General features: G+C 36.3%; 2 protein-coding genes, 2 non-coding genes and 2 pseudogenes across 5 annotated transcripts; 2 read left to right on the top strand and 4 right to left on the bottom strand.

Moving 5' to 3' along the window:
* Window positions 1-776: 776 nt before the first annotated feature.
* LOC149009533 (ethylene-responsive transcription factor ERF003-like) lies at window positions 777-2,401 on the bottom strand. The gene is made up of 2 exons (XM_089161327.1): window positions 2,026-2,401; window positions 777-1,902 (listed from the first exon to the last, which is right to left on the bottom strand). Exons 1-2 carry the CDS (start codon window positions 2,106-2,108, stop codon window positions 1,431-1,433), a joined length of 555 nt encoding a protein of 184 aa, XP_089017453.1. The 5' UTR covers window positions 2,109-2,401; the 3' UTR covers window positions 777-1,430.
* Window positions 2,402-7,496: 5,095 nt separating this feature from the next.
* Window positions 7,497-8,586, top strand: LOC149009532 (protein DMP4 pseudogene; annotated as a pseudogene).
* A 39-nt stretch (window positions 8,587-8,625) lies between these two features.
* TRNAD-GUC (transfer RNA aspartic acid (anticodon GUC)) lies at window positions 8,626-8,697 on the bottom strand. Its single transcript has one exon. It is a non-coding gene; the product is annotated as a tRNA-Asp (tRNA).
* A 1,500-nt stretch (window positions 8,698-10,197) lies between these two features.
* LOC149009530 (protein DMP6 pseudogene) lies at window positions 10,198-10,804 on the top strand (annotated as a pseudogene).
* Window positions 10,805-11,197: 393 nt separating this feature from the next.
* On the bottom strand, window positions 11,198-11,269 carry TRNAD-GUC (transfer RNA aspartic acid (anticodon GUC)). Its single transcript has one exon. It is a non-coding gene; the product is annotated as a tRNA-Asp (tRNA).
* A 2,068-nt stretch (window positions 11,270-13,337) lies between these two features.
* On the bottom strand, window positions 13,338-19,257 carry HYD1 (C-8,7 sterol isomerase). Of its 2 annotated transcripts, XM_089163817.1 has the most exons (5): window positions 19,101-19,257; window positions 18,823-18,985; window positions 15,990-16,133; window positions 15,781-15,889; window positions 13,338-13,977 (listed from the first exon to the last, which is right to left on the bottom strand). In XM_089163817.1, exons 2-5 carry the CDS (start codon window positions 18,977-18,979, stop codon window positions 13,713-13,715), a joined length of 675 nt encoding a protein of 224 aa, XP_089019943.1. In that variant the 5' UTR covers window positions 18,980-18,985; window positions 19,101-19,257; the 3' UTR covers window positions 13,338-13,712. The 2 variants fall into 2 exon arrangements, with proteins under 2 accessions (XP_089019943.1, XP_089019942.1); XM_089163816.1 differs by having other exon boundaries at window positions 13,339-13,977; window positions 18,823-19,257.
* Window positions 19,258-21,207: the final 1,950 nt, after the last annotated feature.

Raw genomic sequence — 21,207 nt, 5'->3', positions numbered from 1 at the left:
ATGTAGGCTTGATCCTGTGTGAATGTAAAGGGCGATAGGGGCGGCAGCCTCTATAGGAGATGAACTTTCAAAAATAACATAGCCAAGTAAAAAATTGTTTTGCTAGTTAAGTAATTCAAGCTAGACATCTATAAACTCAATAGCATCTGATCCTTAAACCAACTTTCCTGAATTAAAAGTATGAGCAAATTCGTACAAAAAAGAAAAGAAAAGTAGGAGTAAATAATGGGTATCAACTTTAATATTGATGGTTGTGGGGGACAAAAATCGATATCCAAACAGTGAGTACTCATTAAATAGATTTAGAAGTTGGGTCCATAAGTGAGTGGAAGTGTAGAGAAACTAATTTAAAAGAGAAGAAATTTTGCATCTCAATATCAGAGGGAAATTGACAAAAATTGATGAGGGAATGGCATTAAACTGAATATTTACTACATGTAACAATTGATACCAACTAAATTAAAGGTCATTGACTATCCCTTTCAAAGTCCAAACATCAACAGGAACGCTGAACTGGTCTAGCAAATTCCCAGTTTCCAACGCCATGGATGCCGCAATCAGGGCTTGTAAGCCGTGTTGATGCGAGCATTGAACATTTTAACAATTGGTCACAGCATGACAGCTCAACACGGCTTCTTGTGGGTTGATCTTGTTGGAAACTGTGAGACCCCTTCATGACTTATCAATCCAGGTGTCAGTAAGTAAGCGAGGGAGAGAAATCAATGAAAGGCTCTATACAGGAAGAGCTACAAGGACATTTTGGTTAAAAGCAGGCACAGTACACACGCACAGAGGATGAGAAAAATGAGCTATGATGTCGATGTAGTTGCCCAGGTTCATGATCATCATCATCAACTCCAGAATTGGTCAAATAGAGCTTATATTGATGGGCATGTGAGTTCACATGCCCACCAAATTTCAGAAAGAAACAAAGAAAGTGGGAAAGGGGAACCCACCATTATCATGATAATCAAGAGTCATTAAGCACAGTGTCAATCGATTCCACAGATGAAGCCAAAATTCATTGCAGGCCCCCAACAATCCAAAAGAGTTTTCAACTTTTCTGTTTTCCCTCTTTTCTTCCTCAGGGTACATCAGAAAAATTCAGTTTTAAAGGCGAACAAGAATTGAAACTTCTAATTCCTCACCTTTGTAAGATTCAGTCTTGTTCTTTTTCAGTTAACTGAGAGCCCATGAACAGATAAAGTTTAGAATTAGAATATCTAAAACTTTCCATTTCAATACATTTTCCTACTATACATTCTAACAATAATAAGATCAGATAAGCATGACTGACTTGGACCAAGAACCTAAGGCTGAAATCTAGACGACACACTACCTAGATAGACTACTTGTTCTGTTAAAAGAGAAAAATGTGTCACATTAGCATGCAGAGAAGATCGGAGAGATCGGCCCCATTACAGAGGAGGCTACATTACAGAGCTGAGTTCGACAGACCCATAATGGAGAAGCTCCTCAATCATCTGCTCTATATGATCATCTTCGAGTGGTTTGAAGTGCGAAGCATTCTCCATCTGGGTTTTCTTGACAACCCAGTTGGTCTGAGACTGATGCACGGTATGTTTCTTCTCTGGTGCCCAAACAACTCCCATTTCCTTGGAGTCCTGGGCAATGGCATGACTCTGCATAACCGCGGACGAGTGAGCTCTTGGAGGCTCCTTCATGACAGGATTGGTGATTTGGAGAGATGCCAAATGGCAACGATGTAGTTTTGCTGTCAAAGTTGCAGAGAGAAGCTTTGAGGAAGAAGTTTGAGGCGCATTGGGTTTGTAAGGGAAATTGGTTCTCGCCCTTGGCCCGCACATAAGCCTTGCAGCTTCGTCGTATGCACGGGCAGCGTCTTCAGCCGTCTCGAATGTGCCGAGCCAAATTCTGGTCTTCCTGTATTCACAAGGAGACCTTACTGATCAGAAATGTATATTCTCTTTTTCCAGAAGAAAAAACACTGAAAGTAAGGAACATTTGTTCTGAGAATTCGAATAAACAAAATTTCTTTTAACTAACAATAATGGGTGGCGAATCTCAGAGACCCAGGATCCCCAATGCCTCTGACGGACGCCTCGATATCGCTGCTGCGGTCTGGCCATGTATTCTGAGAAAGGTTTCAAATTGCAAAAGTGTTTGTGAAAATGCGTGAGAGAAACGGAAGACTTGGGGAAGATTGCTTGGGGGGGTGTTGTTTTGGACTGACAGGGTTGATGGGTTTTTGTAGTTGGGCTTGTCGAAACACTTGGGATGACTGTAGAGTTCGTCTTTAGCCTACTGGAAACAACTGAGCCAAATGGGGCCACTTGGAAGAAGACTTGAGAGGGGTATTTCCTCTTCCTTCTTTTCCTTTTCACTGAGTAGGTGGGTTAACTGGCCCTAATTAAGCAATTCAAGCTCATTTTCAGAGAAGATCTATCTGAAAAATATTTTAAAATTTGTGAAGAAGCTTTGTTATGAAAGTGGAAATATTTCTTTTAGAAAACACAAACCCATAAAAGAAGGCCTTCAACTTGTGAGTACGCTTAAACAAATCTATTATCCTCACTGTAGTTTCTTTGAAGCTAAATTGACCTCTAATCCCTCTTGGGCTTGGAGGGGGATCATTGAAGGAAGGAAAGTCCTAAATGATGGCATCTTGTGGAGGATTGGAGTAGGGAACAAAGTAAATATTTGGGAGGATAAGTGGTTACCAAAAAATCCAGGTTTCAAGCTTCTTCATCCTGCAGTTAGATCTAATCAACTTATATGGGTGGCTGATTTGATTGATCAAAATAACCGAGTTTGGAGAGAGGATTTGATCAGGAGTTATTTTCATCCTGATGATGTTGTAGCTATACTCCACATAAAGCTTGCTTTGTTTCCTGGGGAAGACAAGATGATTTGGGGATATACCAATAATGGTGCTTTCTCAATAAAATCAGCATATCATATGTTATGTGATTTGAGAGATAAGGAAATTTCACACTTTAGTGTTGCTGAGCTTCAACAGATGCAAGTTCCTAAGGAAGTATGGAAGTCAGTTTGGCAATGTAAAGTTCCTCCCAAACTCCAAACTTTCATTTGGAGGGCTCTCTCAGGTGGTTTAGCTACTGCTGTAGCTTTAAGAAACAGGCAATTGCTGAATGATGCTAGCTGTCCTAGATGTGGTGTGGCTGAGGAAACTGTTGAACATATTCTCTTTCATTGTTCCATAGCTAAAGCTGTTTGGCACTCCTCCCCTCTTGGGTATAAAGTTCCTCACTCTAATGTCTCTCTCTCAGGTTTTATTCAAGATTGGAGTAAAGTTGGGAAGGATAAACAAGAAGTTCACAGAATCTCTTGTATTGCAACCTTCATTTGTTGGGAGTTATGGCAAGCCCGAAATAGGCTAATTTTTGAAGGAGACAAATCATTTCCTGGCCGTATAGTTCAGCAAGCTTTAAAAGAAGTCAAGGCTCATATAGAGGCTATTCGAGTGGTTGAGGTGAAGGCTAACCTTGCTGCTGCTGTGAGTAACTCAAACCTATCTTGGAAGCCTCCCCCTAAAGGAGTTATGAAGCTAAATTCAGATGCTGCCCTCAAAGACAACAGAGGAGGTTTGGGTTATATTTTGAGAGATCACAAGGGAGTTTCTTCATGTGCGGTCTCTGTCCCTTACTCCTTTTCTACACCTCTTGAGGGAGAAGCTTTAGGAATTCGTGAGGCTCTTCTAGATGCAGCTGCGAAGGGGTTTGATCATATAATGGTGGAAAGTGATTGTCAACAGTTGATCAATGCTCTTAATTCTAAAGTCCCTACTTCTGTTGATATTTTGAATATTGTAGAGGATATCATCCACCTTTCTTCTTATTTTATGGATTGTAGTTTTCACTTTGTTCCTAGGGGATGCAACACTGTTGCTCATTCTCTAGCTGGGAAGGCAGTTACCTTAACAGGGAGGACTAACTGGCCAAATTCCACTACTTGGTTGTTGGATCTTTGTAATTCTGACACCTTGTCATTTCCCTGTTCTTTGAAATGAATGTTGGTTTACCAAAAAAAAAAAAAAAAAAAAAAAAAAACCAAAAAAAAAAAAAAAAAAAAAAAAAAAAAAAAAAAAAAAAAAACACCCCCACAAAAAAAAAAAAAAAAAAAAGCGGGCCCCCCCCCAAAATAAAAAAAAAAAAACAAAAAAAAAAAAAAAAAAAAAAAAAAAAAAAAAAAAAAAAAAAAAAAAAAAAAAAAAAAAAATTTTAATTTTTAAAAAAAAAAAAAAAAAATAAAATATTGGGGGCGGTGTGGTTTGTTTAAAAAAAAAAAAAAAAAAAAAAAAAAAAAAAGAGACATGGAGACCTATTCAAACGCCTGCACCGTGAGGCTAAGACAGAAATAGTATATAGTGTTTTGGAAGCAAAGCCATGTTTCTAAGCCCCTATTTACTGTTCATCCACATGCATAGACCCCCTGTATCATGGAGAGCTGATCTACCCAGTTGCGTTCAGATATAAATGTCCGTGTTCAGCGCAGCGTTGTGTTCATTGCAACATCATAGAAAGCACTAGAAGATCAAATCCCCCGCCTGGCCAACTTGCCTAGCCATGTCTAGCAAATGGATTGCCTTCTAGGTGGTAGATATTATGGTATATCTTTACTATGGTGGGCTACGGATGGAACCCGTCTATAGGAAGTTAAGAACCATGATTCAAATTATTTTATGCCACGTGTGCACTAATGAGTTGCGATCATATACTTTGTATCATGCTTTTTTTTGGTGAAACCTAATGATCAAAACGAAAAGGGTCACCAATTGCCGTTGAGGACTTTTTACAAGCACTTGCAAGACTGATGCAATCACGAATGTATTGGAATGAACTGAAACATACTGCTGACACTTTTTTCAATGTATTTAGATGCCCAAATTGTGGGATATGAATTAATAATGTATTTTTACCTCCAAGATTTAGTTAGTCCCATCCATTAAAGTTGCACCCAAAATGGTTTTTTTCATGTGACTTTAGGCTTGTTTCTAGGTATATATATTAAATCACTTGCTTTTGTGAGAGTATTTCTTTGTGTCACCTCCCCATGGGTTGATACCCTTCTAGGTTATATATCTCGTGACTAGGTTAGATTAGGGTTCTAACTCACTTCGTATCATATTGCATGAATGTGGTCCTTTACATCAAAAGGTAAATAACATATATTGTTTCTATATATAAATTGAGAATCTTTGTAATAACTCACCAAAAAATAGTTTATGGTGTTTCTTGCTTTGAGAAACAAAAAGTCGAACAAAATCATTTCATATAACTGTTCTGTTTTAGGTGATTTGTGAAACATAAATTGAAATTTATGAACATCTTTACTTTAAAAATTAAATTATGACATAACAAGTTAACAGCCACTCGTTGTTGCGTTTATCTCTTGAAGCAAAAGTTGGGTACGGGCGGGTTAGGTTTAACGGCAAGTATCTATAAATGAATACTTATGAAATTTGATTCTAAACATAAAAACTCTCTTAAAACTCTCATATTAATATTTTTGTTTCTAAAAACAAGTTTTATCAAATGCCTAATAAAGTGTTTCTGCTTAAAAAAACAATCAAAACTATTTAGGGTGTTTTTTTAAGTAGAAATAATTTTCGGGGTTATCAACTCAAAGTTTATGCGATAAAAGCAAAATAGAAATCAATAAAAAATAAAAAATGTTTATATTAAAAAAAAAATATTACATTTTATAGTAACTTATTAAAAAAAAGGAGTGTGAGCTATCATAGAACGTGGATTTTACAAATTAGATAAGTTATTAGGAAGCGTAAGCAATAGATAAGTTCTAAAAATTAGAATGTGGGTTTTACAAACTAGATAAATTATTCTAAAATAATTAAATTAGACAAATTCATGTATAATATAAACAAAGGGACTTGAATCTGCATCACACAGAAATGACTTTTTAATTTTCAATGAAAATAAGAAGAAAAAAAAAAAATAGAAGAAATCACTTTTGATTACTAAAAAAAAATTCACTTTTATAAGTTATAACATGAGTGGCTTTTTACTAATGAAATTATAAGCAGTGATTAGGAACCAGAATTAATGAGACATTTCAAGTCAGTCTTTTTTGGATATGTCTGGCGTGTGAGTGTGATGATGAATCATTAACGAAAATCTGATTGGGGGGTCTTTCTGATCTTCTTTGGGAGAAAACATTTAACAATTCAATTTTAAGTGTGGATTACAGCTAACAGCTTAAGAAAAAGAGGAACAAACACAGAAATTTTGTCAAAAAAGGGATAGCGATGTTACAGATGTAGATATGGCCTATGGGCTCACGTAATCAAAGCTGCCTTCGAGAAGGGACCCACCACCTACGCTTTCATTCTTGTCCGTTGATATATATACCAACGCACATGGGTCTCCAGCTTGATGATCGCTGTGCCCCACTCTTCGCCGCCGTTTCGGCAATATTCCCTGCTGAATCGGGCTGAGTCATACCGCTTCCACCGCTCTTTACGGGGATTTCGTGGAATATAACTGCAAGTCCGTTTAAGGTGAGAAAGTTGGAAATGGGCCTGAGGAAGAATCTCCTTAGCCCATTTCGTTCATTGGCCCAAAAGCCCAAACAGGACAGTAGAAAAGTCATTGGCCCAAAAGCCCCAAGAGAATAATAGGAAGCAATAAGAAGAAGAAATTGAAAATCCTTTGTTCTTAGTTTCCTTCCTTAGCTCCTCTTATATTTTATTACATTTCCTTCCAACGAGCGTCATCTCTAATGAGTTTAGAAAACACGCATGTACAACCATTAACAACAAAATGAAATTCCTACGGTAATAAAGAAGTACATAGGTGTTAGTTTCTTTAAACAAAAAACACACGCAATAAATTCTTCAACTCCGTTATGTCTACAATGAACTGAAGCGTTCTCTACGGCACTTGAATAAGGATAGACTCGGTTGCCACCTTCGAACCGGCTCTAATCTCAATAGGCAAGAGGCTGAGTTCACGCATTATAGTCAAACCACATTTAATAACAAAGAGCTTTAACTAATAATATCATAATCAAAAACACCCCTAACTATGCTTCCAATCTTGTATTAGATTAAACAATGTGATGTAATGTACAATAATATAAACCATAGAACCTTTGTGTTAGATGCCCTTTCTTAATTATGCTTCCAATTAATAAAATATATATATACCAAAAAAATAATAAAATATATATATTTTATAAAATTAGAAAACAGACAATTGATGCTCGATATGCAAGTAGCCTCGTGGGTGATGGGTGAAGAAATTTCATTAAATAATCAAGAAATAGAAAAATATGGAATTTTCAGGTCACCAGAATAAAGATTAATAATCAAGTCAACTGTTCAATAAATACATATTGCAACTTGCAATTCCCTCATTTATTTTGTTTTAATTTTTTTAAAATCACATTAATTTGTGTGATTTTAAAATAATATATATGCCGTGGGTAGTGAAACATTTCGGTGTATATAGAACTCTTCCTCCCCGTTACTTATATGTATCAACACCCCATATATACCTTCCTTCTCCCAGTAGAGAATTTTGAAACCAGACTCTATATATAGTGACCAGATAAGCCTGGTTGAAGGATCAAAGAAGAAAATCATGGCTGAAGAATCAGGGAATGATCATGATCAACAACATCAACCTCTCCTCCGGCGACATTCATCAAGAACCGACAGAGAGCGGCCCAACCATATACAGAGGGCCATTAGATTGGCATTTAAAAGCACAGCCAGCTTAGCCAATCTCCTTCCCACAGGGACAGTTTTCGCGTTTCGTCTTCTATCTCCCATCTTCAGTAACCAAGGAAAATGTGATGAAGCGAGTGAGTACCTAACAGCAGGCCTTGTGATCATTTGTGGGCTTTCATGCTTTCTATCTTGCTTTACAGATAGCTTCAAGGATGAGAACGGGGAACTTCATTATGGAATAGCAACCTGCAATGGTTTGTGGGTCATCGATGGGTCTGCAACACTTCCTCCTGAGCAAGCTCCAGAATATCGGCTTAAGGTTATTGATTTCTTGCATGCTTTCATGTCAACACTGGTTTTTGCTACCATCGCACTGTCTGATCAGAATGTGGTGAGCTGCTTCTACCCAAAACCATCTGAAGAGACTTCTGAAGTCCTCACAGCAATCCCTGTTGGGCTCGGTGTGTTTGCAAGTGCATTTTTCGTTACATTCCCAACCACTCGTCATGGAATTGGTTACCCTGTCTCTTAGGGCTAGTCTCTCTCTCAGCTTTCCATTTTTATTTGATTTTTTTGAACCCTTGTTTCTTCTCTAGCTTTCCGTGTTAACCTCATTCATATCCATCTCCATATTCTAAATATTTGCAGCTAAGATTAGCATCCACAGTTGGATAAATTCACTGTCCGTAGGAGTTGGGGACTTGCTACCTTTGTATGCCATCATGCCTTTATCTCTTTTACTGCAATTATGTATGAAAAATGGATTCTCTTGTATCATCCTTGTAATGGATTCCAAGAATCTCAGATATATTTGGTTTCACATGCTCTACGCTGTTGTTTTAATGCTTTCAAGACGGTTCAGGTGGTTTACCCCAAACAAAATAAAAGAAAAAGTAACGGGAAAAAAGACGATTCAGGTGACAGAAAAAATTAATCGCCGTTGCCGGGGATCGAACCCGGGTCACCCGCGTGACAGGCGGGAATACTTACCACTATACTACAACGACTTGTGTGTTCGTGTTTCCTACTAAAATAATTAATTTCTTATAAACTACATTTTCATCCTGCAAGTGAAAAATCGACTCGATTAATAAATAAATTTAATTTTCTTTTCTTGGTACATAATCGAGAGATCAGAAAGCAGACATGAAAAGGAGCAACAAAGCAGAAATACAAGGTAACTCCAAATCTCCACCTACAAGATCACCTCTAGACCTAGCCCGTGGTAGATTGGGGGAAGAACACCAAAGACTCATTCAACACTAAGGGTATCCTCAACATCCTGTCAATTGCAATATTGGCATCTCTAAAGATATGAGATATTGGAACCTATAAAAAGAATTCAAAATGATTTTAATATCATGCATCCACTAATTAAGGAGGCCATCTAAGAATCACCTTGCCAATAACGAGGCAAAATATTGCCTCTAAGGAATTAGAATCGACAACCAAGGATCGAAATTTCCTCATAGTTGATAGTGCAAGGCTTCATAAGTGCTAAAAGCTTTGCATTGAGAGCACCCTTTTACGTACCCACTTAATGTAATATTGTATCCTTGTCAAGTAGATTAAGCATGAATATGTATCTTTACTTACAAATAAAAATAAAATTTTTTTTAGCTCGCTCATTGTTCACATAGAAATAGGGTATAGGTGCTTACAAGTGGACTTATCTTGAAACAATTAAATTTGCAAAGCATATCAAATGACATATGATTTTGTGCAAGAATACACTATTGATATTTAATTTGATTTTAAATAAATTAATTATCTTTTAAGTATATATATGTTCATAATTAATAGACAAAGAATAGGACAAGAGCCATGCCTAGGTTTAGGTCTTCATATAAAGTCTAATAATCATTTTCTAACTATTAATGAATAAAAAAAAATTCTTATCAGAAAGAAATAAAAGGTAAGATATACAAGGAAGACACGTCATAATTCTTATCAAATAAGGCAAGGGTTTAGTCATTTTCATGTTAATTTGATTAGATTTAATATAGATGTTGTGTTTAGAATCATAGTTTATTAAACAAAATAGAAAGCAACTGATAAGGCCAGATGTTGCGCCCCTTTTATTCTTTTATTTTATTTTTGGGGCTAATCGTAAGAAATTGTTGCTTCTGGATAACATATAGAAGCCACTTCATGATTTCTGCCAGATTGAATCCAGACTATATATTTTACATTTGTAAGCAACTTAATATCAGTTAGTCCTGATTATAATGCTATTATATATTTGGTTTTTCAAGAGATCGCTAAGCTAAAACTCATAAATAAGAGGCTAAGATTTCAAATCTTCTTGAATCATTCTAAAATAATATTTTACCATGGGGAGTGAACGTTACTTATTTTTGGGTATTTTTTTTTATTAGTATGGTCTAACATTTCTATTGACCAAGACTACTGCCCCATTAGGTGTCAACCTTCCTTCACCCATAAAGAGTTGTGAAAACCAGGCTTTACAGTGATCAGAGAAGCCTGGTTGAAGGATCAAAGAAGAAGATGGTGGATGAAGAATCACAGAATGATCATGATCAACAACATCGTCCCCGCCTCCGGCGACATTCATCAGCACCCAACCCAGATCGCCCTACCCTTGTACAGAAGTCCATTAGATCGACACTTAAAAGCATGGCTAGTTTAGCCAATCTCCTGCCCACAGGAACATTGTTAGTTTTTTATCTTCTATCTCCCATTTTCATTCACAATGGTAAGTGTGATGATGCCAATCGGTACATGACAGCAGGCCTTGTTATCATTTGTGGCCTTTCATGCTTTCTATCATGCTTCACTGATAGCTTCAGGGATGACAAAGGAGAAGTTCATTACGGAATAGCAACTCGCAATGGTTTGTGGGTCATTGACGGGCCTTGTACAATTCCTCCTGAGCAAGCTCAAGAATACCAGCTTAAGGTTATTGATTTCTCTTATGCTCTCATGTCAACCGTGGTTTTTGCTGTTATTGCGCTGTACGATCAGAATGTGGCGAATTGCTTCGACCCAAAACCATCTGAAGACACAGCAACATTCCATCAAGAAATCCAACTCATTGTAATTCTTTTCATAATATTTCCTAGCACTCGTCATGGAATTGGTTACCCTCTCTGAGGCTAGCGGCTAGCCTCTCAGCTTTCCAATATTTTCATTTGATTTTCTAAACCCTTTTTCTCCACTTCCCGTGTTCACCTCTCATTCATATCCATCTTCAATTCTAAATATTTGCAGTGAATAGATTGGCATCCACAGTTGTTGCTAGGAGTTGGGCACTTACGACCTTCCAATGCCATCCCTTTTCTCTTTAATTCTATTATCTATGCAAAAAATGGATTCTCTTGTATCATCTTTGTAATGGATTCCAAGAATCTCAAATGTATAGATTAGGTCCAAGAAGCTCTCACAGGTGTGTTAAGTAACTTTCTTCTTAGAATCCCCACGAATAACATCCACTGATGTTTTAATGCTTTCATTAAGAATAGACAATTTAGGTGACAAAAACTTAATCGCCGTTGCCGGGGATCGAACCCGGGTCACCCGCGTGACAGGCGGGAATATTTACCACTATACTACAACGACTTGCTGATGTTAATCTCAGCTATTTAGTATAATAAAGCTGTTTATGTCTTTCATTCATTTTTCAATCAGAAAATCAACTCGATAAATAAATCAAATTTAGAGAAGCACAATCAAATAGAATGTATAAAAACAGAAAAAGAATTCAAGACGCAATATCATCCAAGGCCATCTAAGAATCATGCACCTTGCCAGTAAAGAAGCACAAAATTTTGCTTCTAAGGAATTAAAAACCGATGACCAAGGATTGAAATACCCTGCAAACGTTGTCAAGCGGATTGAATTACCACTCAGAATTCCTATATTGCTATGTGGCAGAAGTGCAAAGAAATCACTTAACTCCAAGTATGAATATGATATTTAGATCTAAAAATCATTCAATCTTTTAAATTTTCAGAAACATTAACTACCATTGTTAAATGGGTTACCCCGTAAGAGCTAGAATAAAACACCATAACTGAAGAAAATTATTTATCAAATGCAAGTAATTATGTGAAGCCCACCATGCATGCTCTGATCTCCTTTCTGCAACAACTCTCTCAAGAAGTTAAACCTATTGATTGTAGCTTCTCGATCCTCACTGATCTGGACCGAACTAAACAAACAAATTAAAGAAACAACGTGTGAATGAAATGAGTATAATCGACTTTCTAATTTTTTTTTATGGAGAGGAAATTTGGTTTCCTAATGTTAACAAACGTGCACTTACATGGAAGATATGGATAGTTGTAATTTCGTTATAAGCATCCGTAACTGCAGTTTGATAAGGCATAAATGAAATTTCATAGATCCGATTAGTTTCATAAGAATCAAAATCTCCCCTTGAGAGCGCCCTTCTACACACTTGATGCATTGCACCCATAGCAACCTCTAGCATTGTCACTGCTTCTTTTATTTTTTCCATCTCCATAAAAGCTTTCCTCTTTTCGTCATTTTGAATTATTGAAGCATTTTGTATCACTTCTCTTTTCTGCATGGCTTCATGGGCGATCTTCATCAAATGAACAGCCACCCTATCAAGCTGAATTAAGTTTCCAATCGCCTTTGAATAACCTATATACTGATGATTTTTTAAGAGAATTATTACTAATAATGATACAGATTATCATTGATTAATATTAAAAATAATTACATACATCTTCAGCCAGAGCTTGTTCATCAATATAGTCATAATGTTCCTCCAGATAATGTTTTTTCACTTCTTCCCATTTCAGAACTTCCATAGAGTTATTCATCATGAAAGGTCTTGCACACAAATGACACATCTCTGTATAACATTAAGTTTGCATTAGAACATATTTTAATGTAATGAGTTACAATTAATGAATAATTATGGATCAGCTATTGGTACCTTCTTTCCTGTAACGAAAAACGACATAATGCAACTTCGAAACATTCAGAGCATTCAAGCCTAGGCTTTCCAATTCCAATCTAAGGCTTTGAATTTTTCCCTCTATTAACGTGATCTAATCCATAGCTATTAATTAGACTATTAGAAGAAAAAAACACATTAATAGATAATCGAAAATTTCAATCCTTCAAAGACTTGTATGATTTGTTTAGAGAGAAAACATGATATATTTCAAGCATTTACAACCGCTTGAAGAAATGTTTTTGTTATGCAAAGAGGATTCAGTCACATACACTGTGCTTGGCCACCGTGAGCTTCAGTTTAATGCGCTAACACTGGGCTGCGTATCAGCGTATGGCCACGATCAAATGAGCGGTCCATGTCAAAATCTCAACCACTTGTTTCATTTTGTATTTTTTTATATAACCTTTTCAACCATACCTACCTAAAAAAAAAAATGCAAAATGACAGATCTAGATTTTTACCTTGACCATTCATTCAATTGTGGCCATATGCAGCTCAGCACTGCACATTTGTTTAATGTGCAGTACCGAATTTGAACCCCAATAAAAAAAAAACCCGTGAATGAGTGACAACAGGTGGTTTTGACCTGGTTCGGCTGGTCTTTATTTGGTTTCAGGTCTAACCAAATCAAGGGATGAAAGAGTGACCCGAACTGAAACCATTACAGTTGATGTATCAGCCCCCAATTAAAGTTGGGATACTTAAAAAGGCTGGGAAGTTCAGATCGAAGTTTCAGAGTAACAGAATCCGAAAAATTCATTCAGATAGGAGGACATGCATTATATATGTCATATGGATTGTGTCCGATATACCAAATATCATGGAATAGAATCAGGCAATATTCCAAGTAAACCACTCAATAGAAATTCATTATAATTTAGTTTTAGGAATTGAAAAAATGTCAAATGATGCAGAAATAAATTCTACAGAGTTTTCTCTGGGCAACAAGGATACTCTATTCTCACACATAAACATCTACCTATTGCTGAGAGGAGAAACAATAGAAAATAGGATGTAAGTTGGCACAGTGTACTCCTTAGGCTCAAAGAGTCTTTTTCCCTTCATTCTGTTTCAATGTGTTTTGCTCTTTTTCTGGACTTGGACTTGACACGCTGCACTTATTTTTCTCCAACACCTAATGGCAATTATTGAAGGTATAAGCACCCACCAGAAATTTGCAAACACATAGTATGCATAGTAATAATATGGGCTTGCAGCAAAGTCGTCCCCGTCCAAGTAAGAAGTAATGTAGTATGCCATAGTTCCATACAATTGTCCCAGAGAGATAGCAAACTGAAGAATATAGCTGTGTGGACTTTTCTTGGCTATAGCATACCTGCCAAGTTAATAGAAACAGTAATCAGAAGCCACAAGGAAGGAGGAGCAAGAATTGGGCCATACTCAGATTTCTTCCTAAAAATATGGCCAAACATGTACCCCAAAGGAAATTAATAACAAATAATTAGAAAAAAGAAGTGGCCTATCAGAGATATGGCAAACCAACTAATGTGGTTCTGTTGGTCTTCAGAACCGATAGATCAGAATTGCAGATAAAGGAAAACTTCCAGAATTCCAAAGTCAGTATTTTAATATGATGTACGTGGTTGTTACCCTTATATAGCAGCTACAGCTTTTGGATCAAGCAGTTGTAACATGGCATGAGAGCCAAAAGGTTGAGGTTCTGATCCCTAATAAGGATGAATGGTGAGAGCTTTGTGTTATATGTCTGTTGTGCACCTATATGTTACTATGCCACCTTAGTGGAAGTGACTGGGTCATAAGCAGAGCCATGCATGGTCCTGAGGGGTAGAGAGCGAAGGAGAGGGGAATCTTCTGCAATGTGGTGATGTACAACATTGTGAACCTTAGGTAACAGCCCAAACCTAAGACTCAGGAGAAGCAATCGAACACACTCTTGAAACTGGATCTTGAAAATAGAAACCAGATCTTGAAGTTTTAGAAAGCCTACAGCAAACAAGATCCCCAAAATTGGACGAAATAATGGAGATGAACAGAAACAATGGGGAGGGGGTAAAAAAATCTCTATAATTAACAAGAATAAACTGACCTGAACATCAAAGATGAACAACATAAAAAGAAGGATATGTGTTCAAGAATCAACAATAACTCTATAACTCAATCCTGGCAGCTATTGTAACACACTGCAGGTCTATAGGCAAAACCACACTTCATTAAACAAAAAATTTTGAGGGGGCTGCCATGCCTTAAAATAAATAAGACTCCAAGTAGACAGAGTCACATTGGTGTAAGGTAAGACTTTAAGCCAATAGGAACCAGCCATAACAAAGCATCAAAATAAAAGCTAAAACAGAAATAGGAATTCTTCTGTGCACCAGGTGGACAAAAGAATTTCCAAACAGACCATGAATCAATTGAACTGAGAGAAAATAGAAAACCAACAGGACCGGAACTAATAAGGGACATTTCAGCCTTTAAAAAGGAAACAAATAAGAAATAGAATAAAGATTCTAAGCAAGCCCCACGTCCTGGTTCTTGACATAATGCAGGAACCTGGATGGCAAAACAGGTAAAACCGCCCCAAAATAGTCAAAACTATGGCTCTGATCTGGTCATCTTTCTACTGAGTTGGTTTTTCAGAGAGTAACTGTGATCTTAGTGCCCCCTTGATGATCTGAAAGAAAAAGGATAGTCACCCCCTCCCACGTAACATATATCATTATTTAACATAAGCTAATCAAGTTTTAGTTGTTTGTTCTCCAGTCTCCAGAAACAACTGGATATTTTGAATGTTTTGTAATCAATTTAGATATTTTGAATTGGATGATCAGGATGACCAAAATCTTATATCCAATTTTCTACCCTTTTCCACAAGATAATGAATTATTTAAGTTCCACTCTCTAACAACTTATCAATAACTTCTCCAGGAGAAGTTTACACTCAGGAGGGCAATGAAATTCAGACTACTCACAATGGGACACTGGGACATCATATTTTTTAGTATACAGCCTAAGATAAATTCAGGAAACTAGCCAAACACTATATTTAAGGAACCAATTGACGATGTAACAGTCATTCATTTGTTTCAGCAACCACAAAAAAATCAGCAATCAAGACACAGTCAGTGATTAATGATACCCTAAACAATTGATTCCTTACACAGCTAAAAGGGAAGCTGGCCCTTCCAGAACTGCAGTAAGACCTTCAACAGCAACAACTGCAGAATTCCTTGATGCATATCTTGAGTCACCTTTACTGTACTCCTTCCCTGACAAGTGTTTTTAGCAAGTATTATTCACAAGGTCACCCTAATGCAGCCACATTTTCATCGTCAGAGATGAGAGTTAAAAAGTATAGGAAGGACTCACAAACTTCTGCCAGATAATAGGGAGTCTTCTCCTTGTAGAACTCTGGAGAGAAAACAAAGTAACCCTCAAGGACGATGTGTGTCAGCCCGGTAAATGCCCACCAGCACATGAGCAGTCTATCAGTCTTAGATACTTTGGATCGCCCTAGTTCACCCAAAAAAAAAAAAAAAAGAGAATCTCCCAGATAAGGTACTGAATTAATTTTCAGCTCATCAAAATTTTCGATACCGAAAACAGTTAGTACTGAACTCCAGCTTCAGATAAAAACAAATAGACATGAGTATGCTGGTGCACCAATCAGAGGTCCCAATCATGTAGCTGTCACATAACACACTTGTGCTGTCATGATGAGCCCCTAATGTTTTCTATCAAGCAAGAAATGCCTTGACATTTGCAGGTGAAACTAAAATATAAACCATATAGATTCCACACTTCAAATTAACAAAGACAAGGAATATTTCAAGTCACAGAACTTGTAATGATAGGTACTATCGGCAATCACAAGAACCAAATGTTATTCAAGGACTAGTAATAATGGGTACCCTGATATATGATCAGCACAAGCATGATTTAGAATTTAAATTGTCCAATCTGGATCTGTAAAAAAATAGAAAATAGTTATTCTGTATAGAATGTCCAAATTAGAACATATCTTTAATTATATAGTTACTGCAATAGATGATTGTGTAGTTGATGAATGTGAGATGACACTAAATGGTATAATTTACAGCTGAACCAACCACCAAAATAGCTAACCATCAGGGATACTTCTTCTAATTTATTTCCTTGGTTTAAAAGTTATTAACCATATTCCAACTACAAAGGGTCATGGTAAAATTCCTGTTCCACCATGCAATTGATAAATAGAAATCTGTCCAGCAAGCACCAATAAAAGTTTTAAAGCATCTCAGTATATGGAACAAGAGAAAGATGGAATGCTAGAGAAGAAGACGAGACTGTGGAAGATTTGTAAGTGTTCCCTTTTCTGGTTGGATCCAAGGACATAAAATGCAATTGAAGACATAGGTGTTACATGTTAGCAAGTACTTTTCAGAGGTCTACTACTAAATGCAATTCCCCAAGCTGGCTTCCTCTGTCGTACTAGGTTCTTTAAACTACAGGCTACTACCATTACTTAAGGGAATTAAATGTCTACCTTCATAGAACTTAAAATATTTGGATGCAACCATAGCAGCAGTACTGTAATGGATTCCATCATAACTGTGCAGATAAGTTATCTGTTAGAGGGGAGAAATGACGATTATTTGTACATGGAACAAACTTCCAATGTTAGTTGATTTCTATATCAAACTTTTATCTTTTTTATGGCAGTTAGTGGGAGCATCAACAGATGGCTTAAAGGTTGTTTCTGGAAAGACCATGTGATAATTACTGAAAAATAAACTTTTGAGGCAGTGTGCAAAATAAGCCTATATCTATCTGTGGTAAAAATTACATCTCCTATATAAGTACATAGATATGTATACTAATTAGTAATTACTGAAGAGCTTACTGTAACCATGCGCAAAATTGACATAGAGGTAGTCTATGAAAAATGACTTCAGTGGTTGAATATAGATGAAACAAAGAGCTACGACAAATTAGGTACCCAAGAGGAATTCATAGAGATCTATGTATGTTAGAATCTTCCTATGCCAAGATGTCATGAGAGTGTAAGTTTTTTTTTTTTGTGGCCACTTTTTCCATTCTCAATAGTTTCGGTCCTGTCTTCCTCCTATTGCTGAATAAAGTTTGGTTGCCTATTCCTCCTATCTTCCCCATGAGAGAGAAAGAAAGCAAGTGTCGATATTAAGAGCTGATGCATAAATCAAGAAGATAGTCTTTGGTTTTGATGATAATGTGATATTATTGTAACAGGTGGTGAATAACAGATTGCAAGCAAATCAATTATTTTGGACAAGTAGTTCAGAGATTCCTCCCCCTCTCCCCCCCCTCCCCCCACCAAGCGGTATCTCTCGTCAGCCTCTTATTTTTTCTCACAAACCAGAAAATCTAATGCTTAAGCACCTCAGCGACTAGTAAATGGTCTATACCAAAGTTTGCAGAGCACCAGCATGTAAAAACAAAATTCTTTCTGTAAAGTGTAAACAAGTCATTTGTGACAGATGTCCAGGATTTAAAATAGCAATAGAACCCCATGACAGAGAAACACCACAAGTCCAATCCAATAGGAGAGTCTAATACAACTCTTTTACATCACTGTTCTGCATTGCCTTAAATCTGGCATTCTGGTATCCTTCTGCATATTTCCGAGCCATAAGGCAATACAACTGACATAGTGAAATTTTCTGGGAAGGGATTCACCAAGGTCAATCAGGACATCCAAACAGGCATAACAGGCCAAGTGAACCATCCAAAGTTCGAACATAACCGATACGAGAGGCTAAGATATTTTTATTCAATTTATTTAGCTTTCAAAGCTGTTTAAAGCGAGGGGAGACACTGTCTAGGAGTAACCAATATAGCTTAACGTGTAAACTAAAAGGATCAGACTTCAGACTACCAACATATGACTTCGTTACATGTTGGAGAATTGTTGACCACAGAATTTCCTCAGGAGCTTTTCCGTCGATTAGACTAAAGATGAACTTCAATACTCTGAAAATTGAACGACATTCTTAGATCATGCATAAGCCAATCGTTTATTGAGAACATAATCAACTGCGAACTATGGAACTGAATAGCAATATAACGAAAGGAAGAAAAAAAAATCAATTTAATTAGGAATTGAAAATCCAAAGAATTTACTGAAAAACGATTACCACATTGCATCATCCACTTCAAGCAGGTCATACTGTAAGAATATTATTACCTGAAATGAGCCACATGATAGAGACGACGAGTACAGAACAAACGCCGTAAACGCTGAGAATCGTGCATTGAGAGAGCGAGCCAGGCACGAAAGCAGGGAGGTTCAGGTCTCTAGGGAAGTATGGGTGACTGTGGAAGGATGTCTCAGCTCCAGCCATTTCAGTCTGCGAATAAATTGGGATCTCAATGAGAAGAACTATTAATATTAGGGTTGCAGAAGAGAAGTGTTGCACTCTGCCTTCTACAATAGAATGTTAGATCTAACAACGCCGAGACCACCTTTCTTTTAAATTATTATTATTTTCGGTGATAAGGCGAAACGTCGAAACCACTTTCAGCTGGTTGAAGCGTCGATCACCAAAATGCCATTTTTATGCAGAGGCTACACGAAGATCCAAAAGCGTCTTAGCTTTCGTTTTTTCAGGATAGATGGAAAGCGTTCTATTACCCGATTTTAAAGTTTCATAACTTTCTTTATTTTTCTTTTATTTATTTATTTATTTATTTATTTATTATTATTATTATTATTTGGATTATCAGTTTTTTATATCCCGGGATGAGAATGAGAATATTAATGTTGCCCGAATAGGTGTGAACCCAATTCCGTGGGAGGTTGGGCCTTTAACGTAGAATTTTCATATTTAGGATCTACCCAAAAAGAAAATAATAAAATAAAATAAAATTCATATCTAGGGCTGTCAATTCCGAGCCCGGCCCGACATAACTGAATCAATCTACACTGGACCGTCTAATACATGAGTCAGTCTAGAGATTGGATCGATTAATCAAAGGCAAGTCTTGGTTTCATTACTTAGCTCATCGATCAGCCTAAACAACTAGCTCAATTAGAAGATTGGAAGATGAAGAAATTAAAACTTTGTGATCTCTTGGTAGTGATGATCCACTGAATATTACTTTGATACCACTTGTTGGGGATACGGATGTATAATCACTAACGAAGAAGAAACACAAGCAAAAACACACAAATGAATTTATAAGGAAAAATATACAAAGAAATTTAACGTGGTTCACTACAGAGAGACAAGGAGTTCCACCTTGAGATGAAATCCCCAATCCCATACATTGATTAATTCATCTAAATTATCATACAGAGACTATTCATAGGGGAACCTAAAACCCGAATTTTCTTATGATTACAATTTTATTTTTATATAAGTAATTGATCCAAATCCTGTTTCAATTATAAATACAACTAAAATTCTAATTATATGAACCTAAAGAATACAAGACACTCAATCTCAACAGAAATCATGAGTTCGTAGTTGAAATTCTATTGTAAGACCTTTTATTGGATAATTTTTGTATACTATGGAGCATAAAATTGGATCAAGGACAAAAAGGAATCAAGTTTTAGTGCAATTTGTTGGTTGTTGACATATATAGGTTTGCTAATTTAACTATCATTTTCAAGGAATTGTATGACTTGCTTCTTCATTCAAGGATATCTATAGATTCAAACTTGTTCAATCGAAGTGTTGGAGGTAGTATGGGTCAAGTTCGTGTTGTCAAAAATATTATGGGCTTTTCGTGTCTTCAAAATGATACATCTTCTTTAAAGATCAAATGCGTGAATGGTCATCTCTGCTGTATTTTCTTTAAATGGCTTGCATGATTAGAAAATTTTGACATTAAATCCAGAGGCGGAGCCAGGATTGAACATTGGGGGGGGGGCGAATATACCTGGGCCAACGCGGACTCAACTGTGGTCCCATCTTATAAAATTTTCTTATATTTTGACGTGTGGGGCCTACATTAGAAATTTAGGTAAATTAAACTGAAATTCTAAGCGAGATTTGAATATCCATTTATAGGAATGAAATTTTAGGAAAAAATTTAAGGATTAAAAAAAAAAATCAATGATTATGATTAGATCCGATAAAATCAATGGCTGAATTCTAACAAGATTCAAATTGCTATTAGTAGAATCAAATTTTAAGAGAAAGAAAGAACAAATAAATAAAAAAATAAAATTATACTTTATGAAATGAATACTAGAAAAATCGTGAGTGCGAGATATAAATGAATAGTTTGAAAAAGAGAGAGTGAATACTGATAATTGTGGAGAAGATTTAGGAAAATTTTAATGTCTGTTAACTACTCCAATATTTGTCAGACATGTGAGAAAAAAAAAAAAAAAGAGAAAAGATAAGAATAAAAGAGGAGATTCATGAAAGAATAAATAAGAATGAAAATATGAGAGAGAATATAGGGAGAAATTCATGGATAGTGAATTAGTTTTTAATTTGAATTTAATTTTTATTCCTTAAAACTAGGGGTTTAATGATAACAATTCGATTATGATTAAGAATGACATTTGTACCCATCATCTATATCTTAAATTTTTTTTTTTAATTTTTGGAGGGAG

This window comes from Hakea prostrata, chromosome 7 (assembly GCF_041222555.1).
Source record: "Hakea prostrata isolate BN-2017 chromosome 7, UWA_Hpros_2, whole genome shotgun sequence".
NCBI classification, from domain to species: domain Eukaryota; kingdom Viridiplantae; phylum Streptophyta; class Magnoliopsida; order Proteales; family Proteaceae; genus Hakea; species Hakea prostrata.
This window is presented reverse-complemented; position numbering and strand designations above follow the sequence as displayed.

What these genes read in the sequence shown, in the direction of transcription:
- HYD1 (XM_089163817.1), bottom strand. Translation starts at nt 18,979, where the DNA reads ATGGCTGGAGCTGAGACATCCTTCCACAGTCACCCATACTTCCCTAGA. An exon ending in CTATTATCTGGCAGAAGTTT is followed by an intron (nt 15,890 to 15,989) that starts GTGAGTCCTTCC and finishes AACACTTGTCAG; the next exon opens with GGAAGGAGTACAGTAAAGGT. An exon ending in CCAGCTTCCCTTTTAGCTGT is followed by an intron (nt 13,978 to 15,780) that starts GTAAGGAATCAA and finishes TTAACTTGGCAG; the next exon opens with GTATGCTATAGCCAAGAAAA.
- LOC149009533 (XM_089161327.1), bottom strand. Translation starts at nt 2,108, where the DNA reads ATGGCCAGACCGCAGCAGCGATATCGAGGCGTCCGTCAGAGGCATTGG. An exon ending in GAGATTCGCCACCCATTATT is followed by an intron (nt 1,903 to 2,025) that starts GTTAGTTAAAAG and finishes TTGTGAATACAG; the next exon opens with GAAGACCAGAATTTGGCTCG.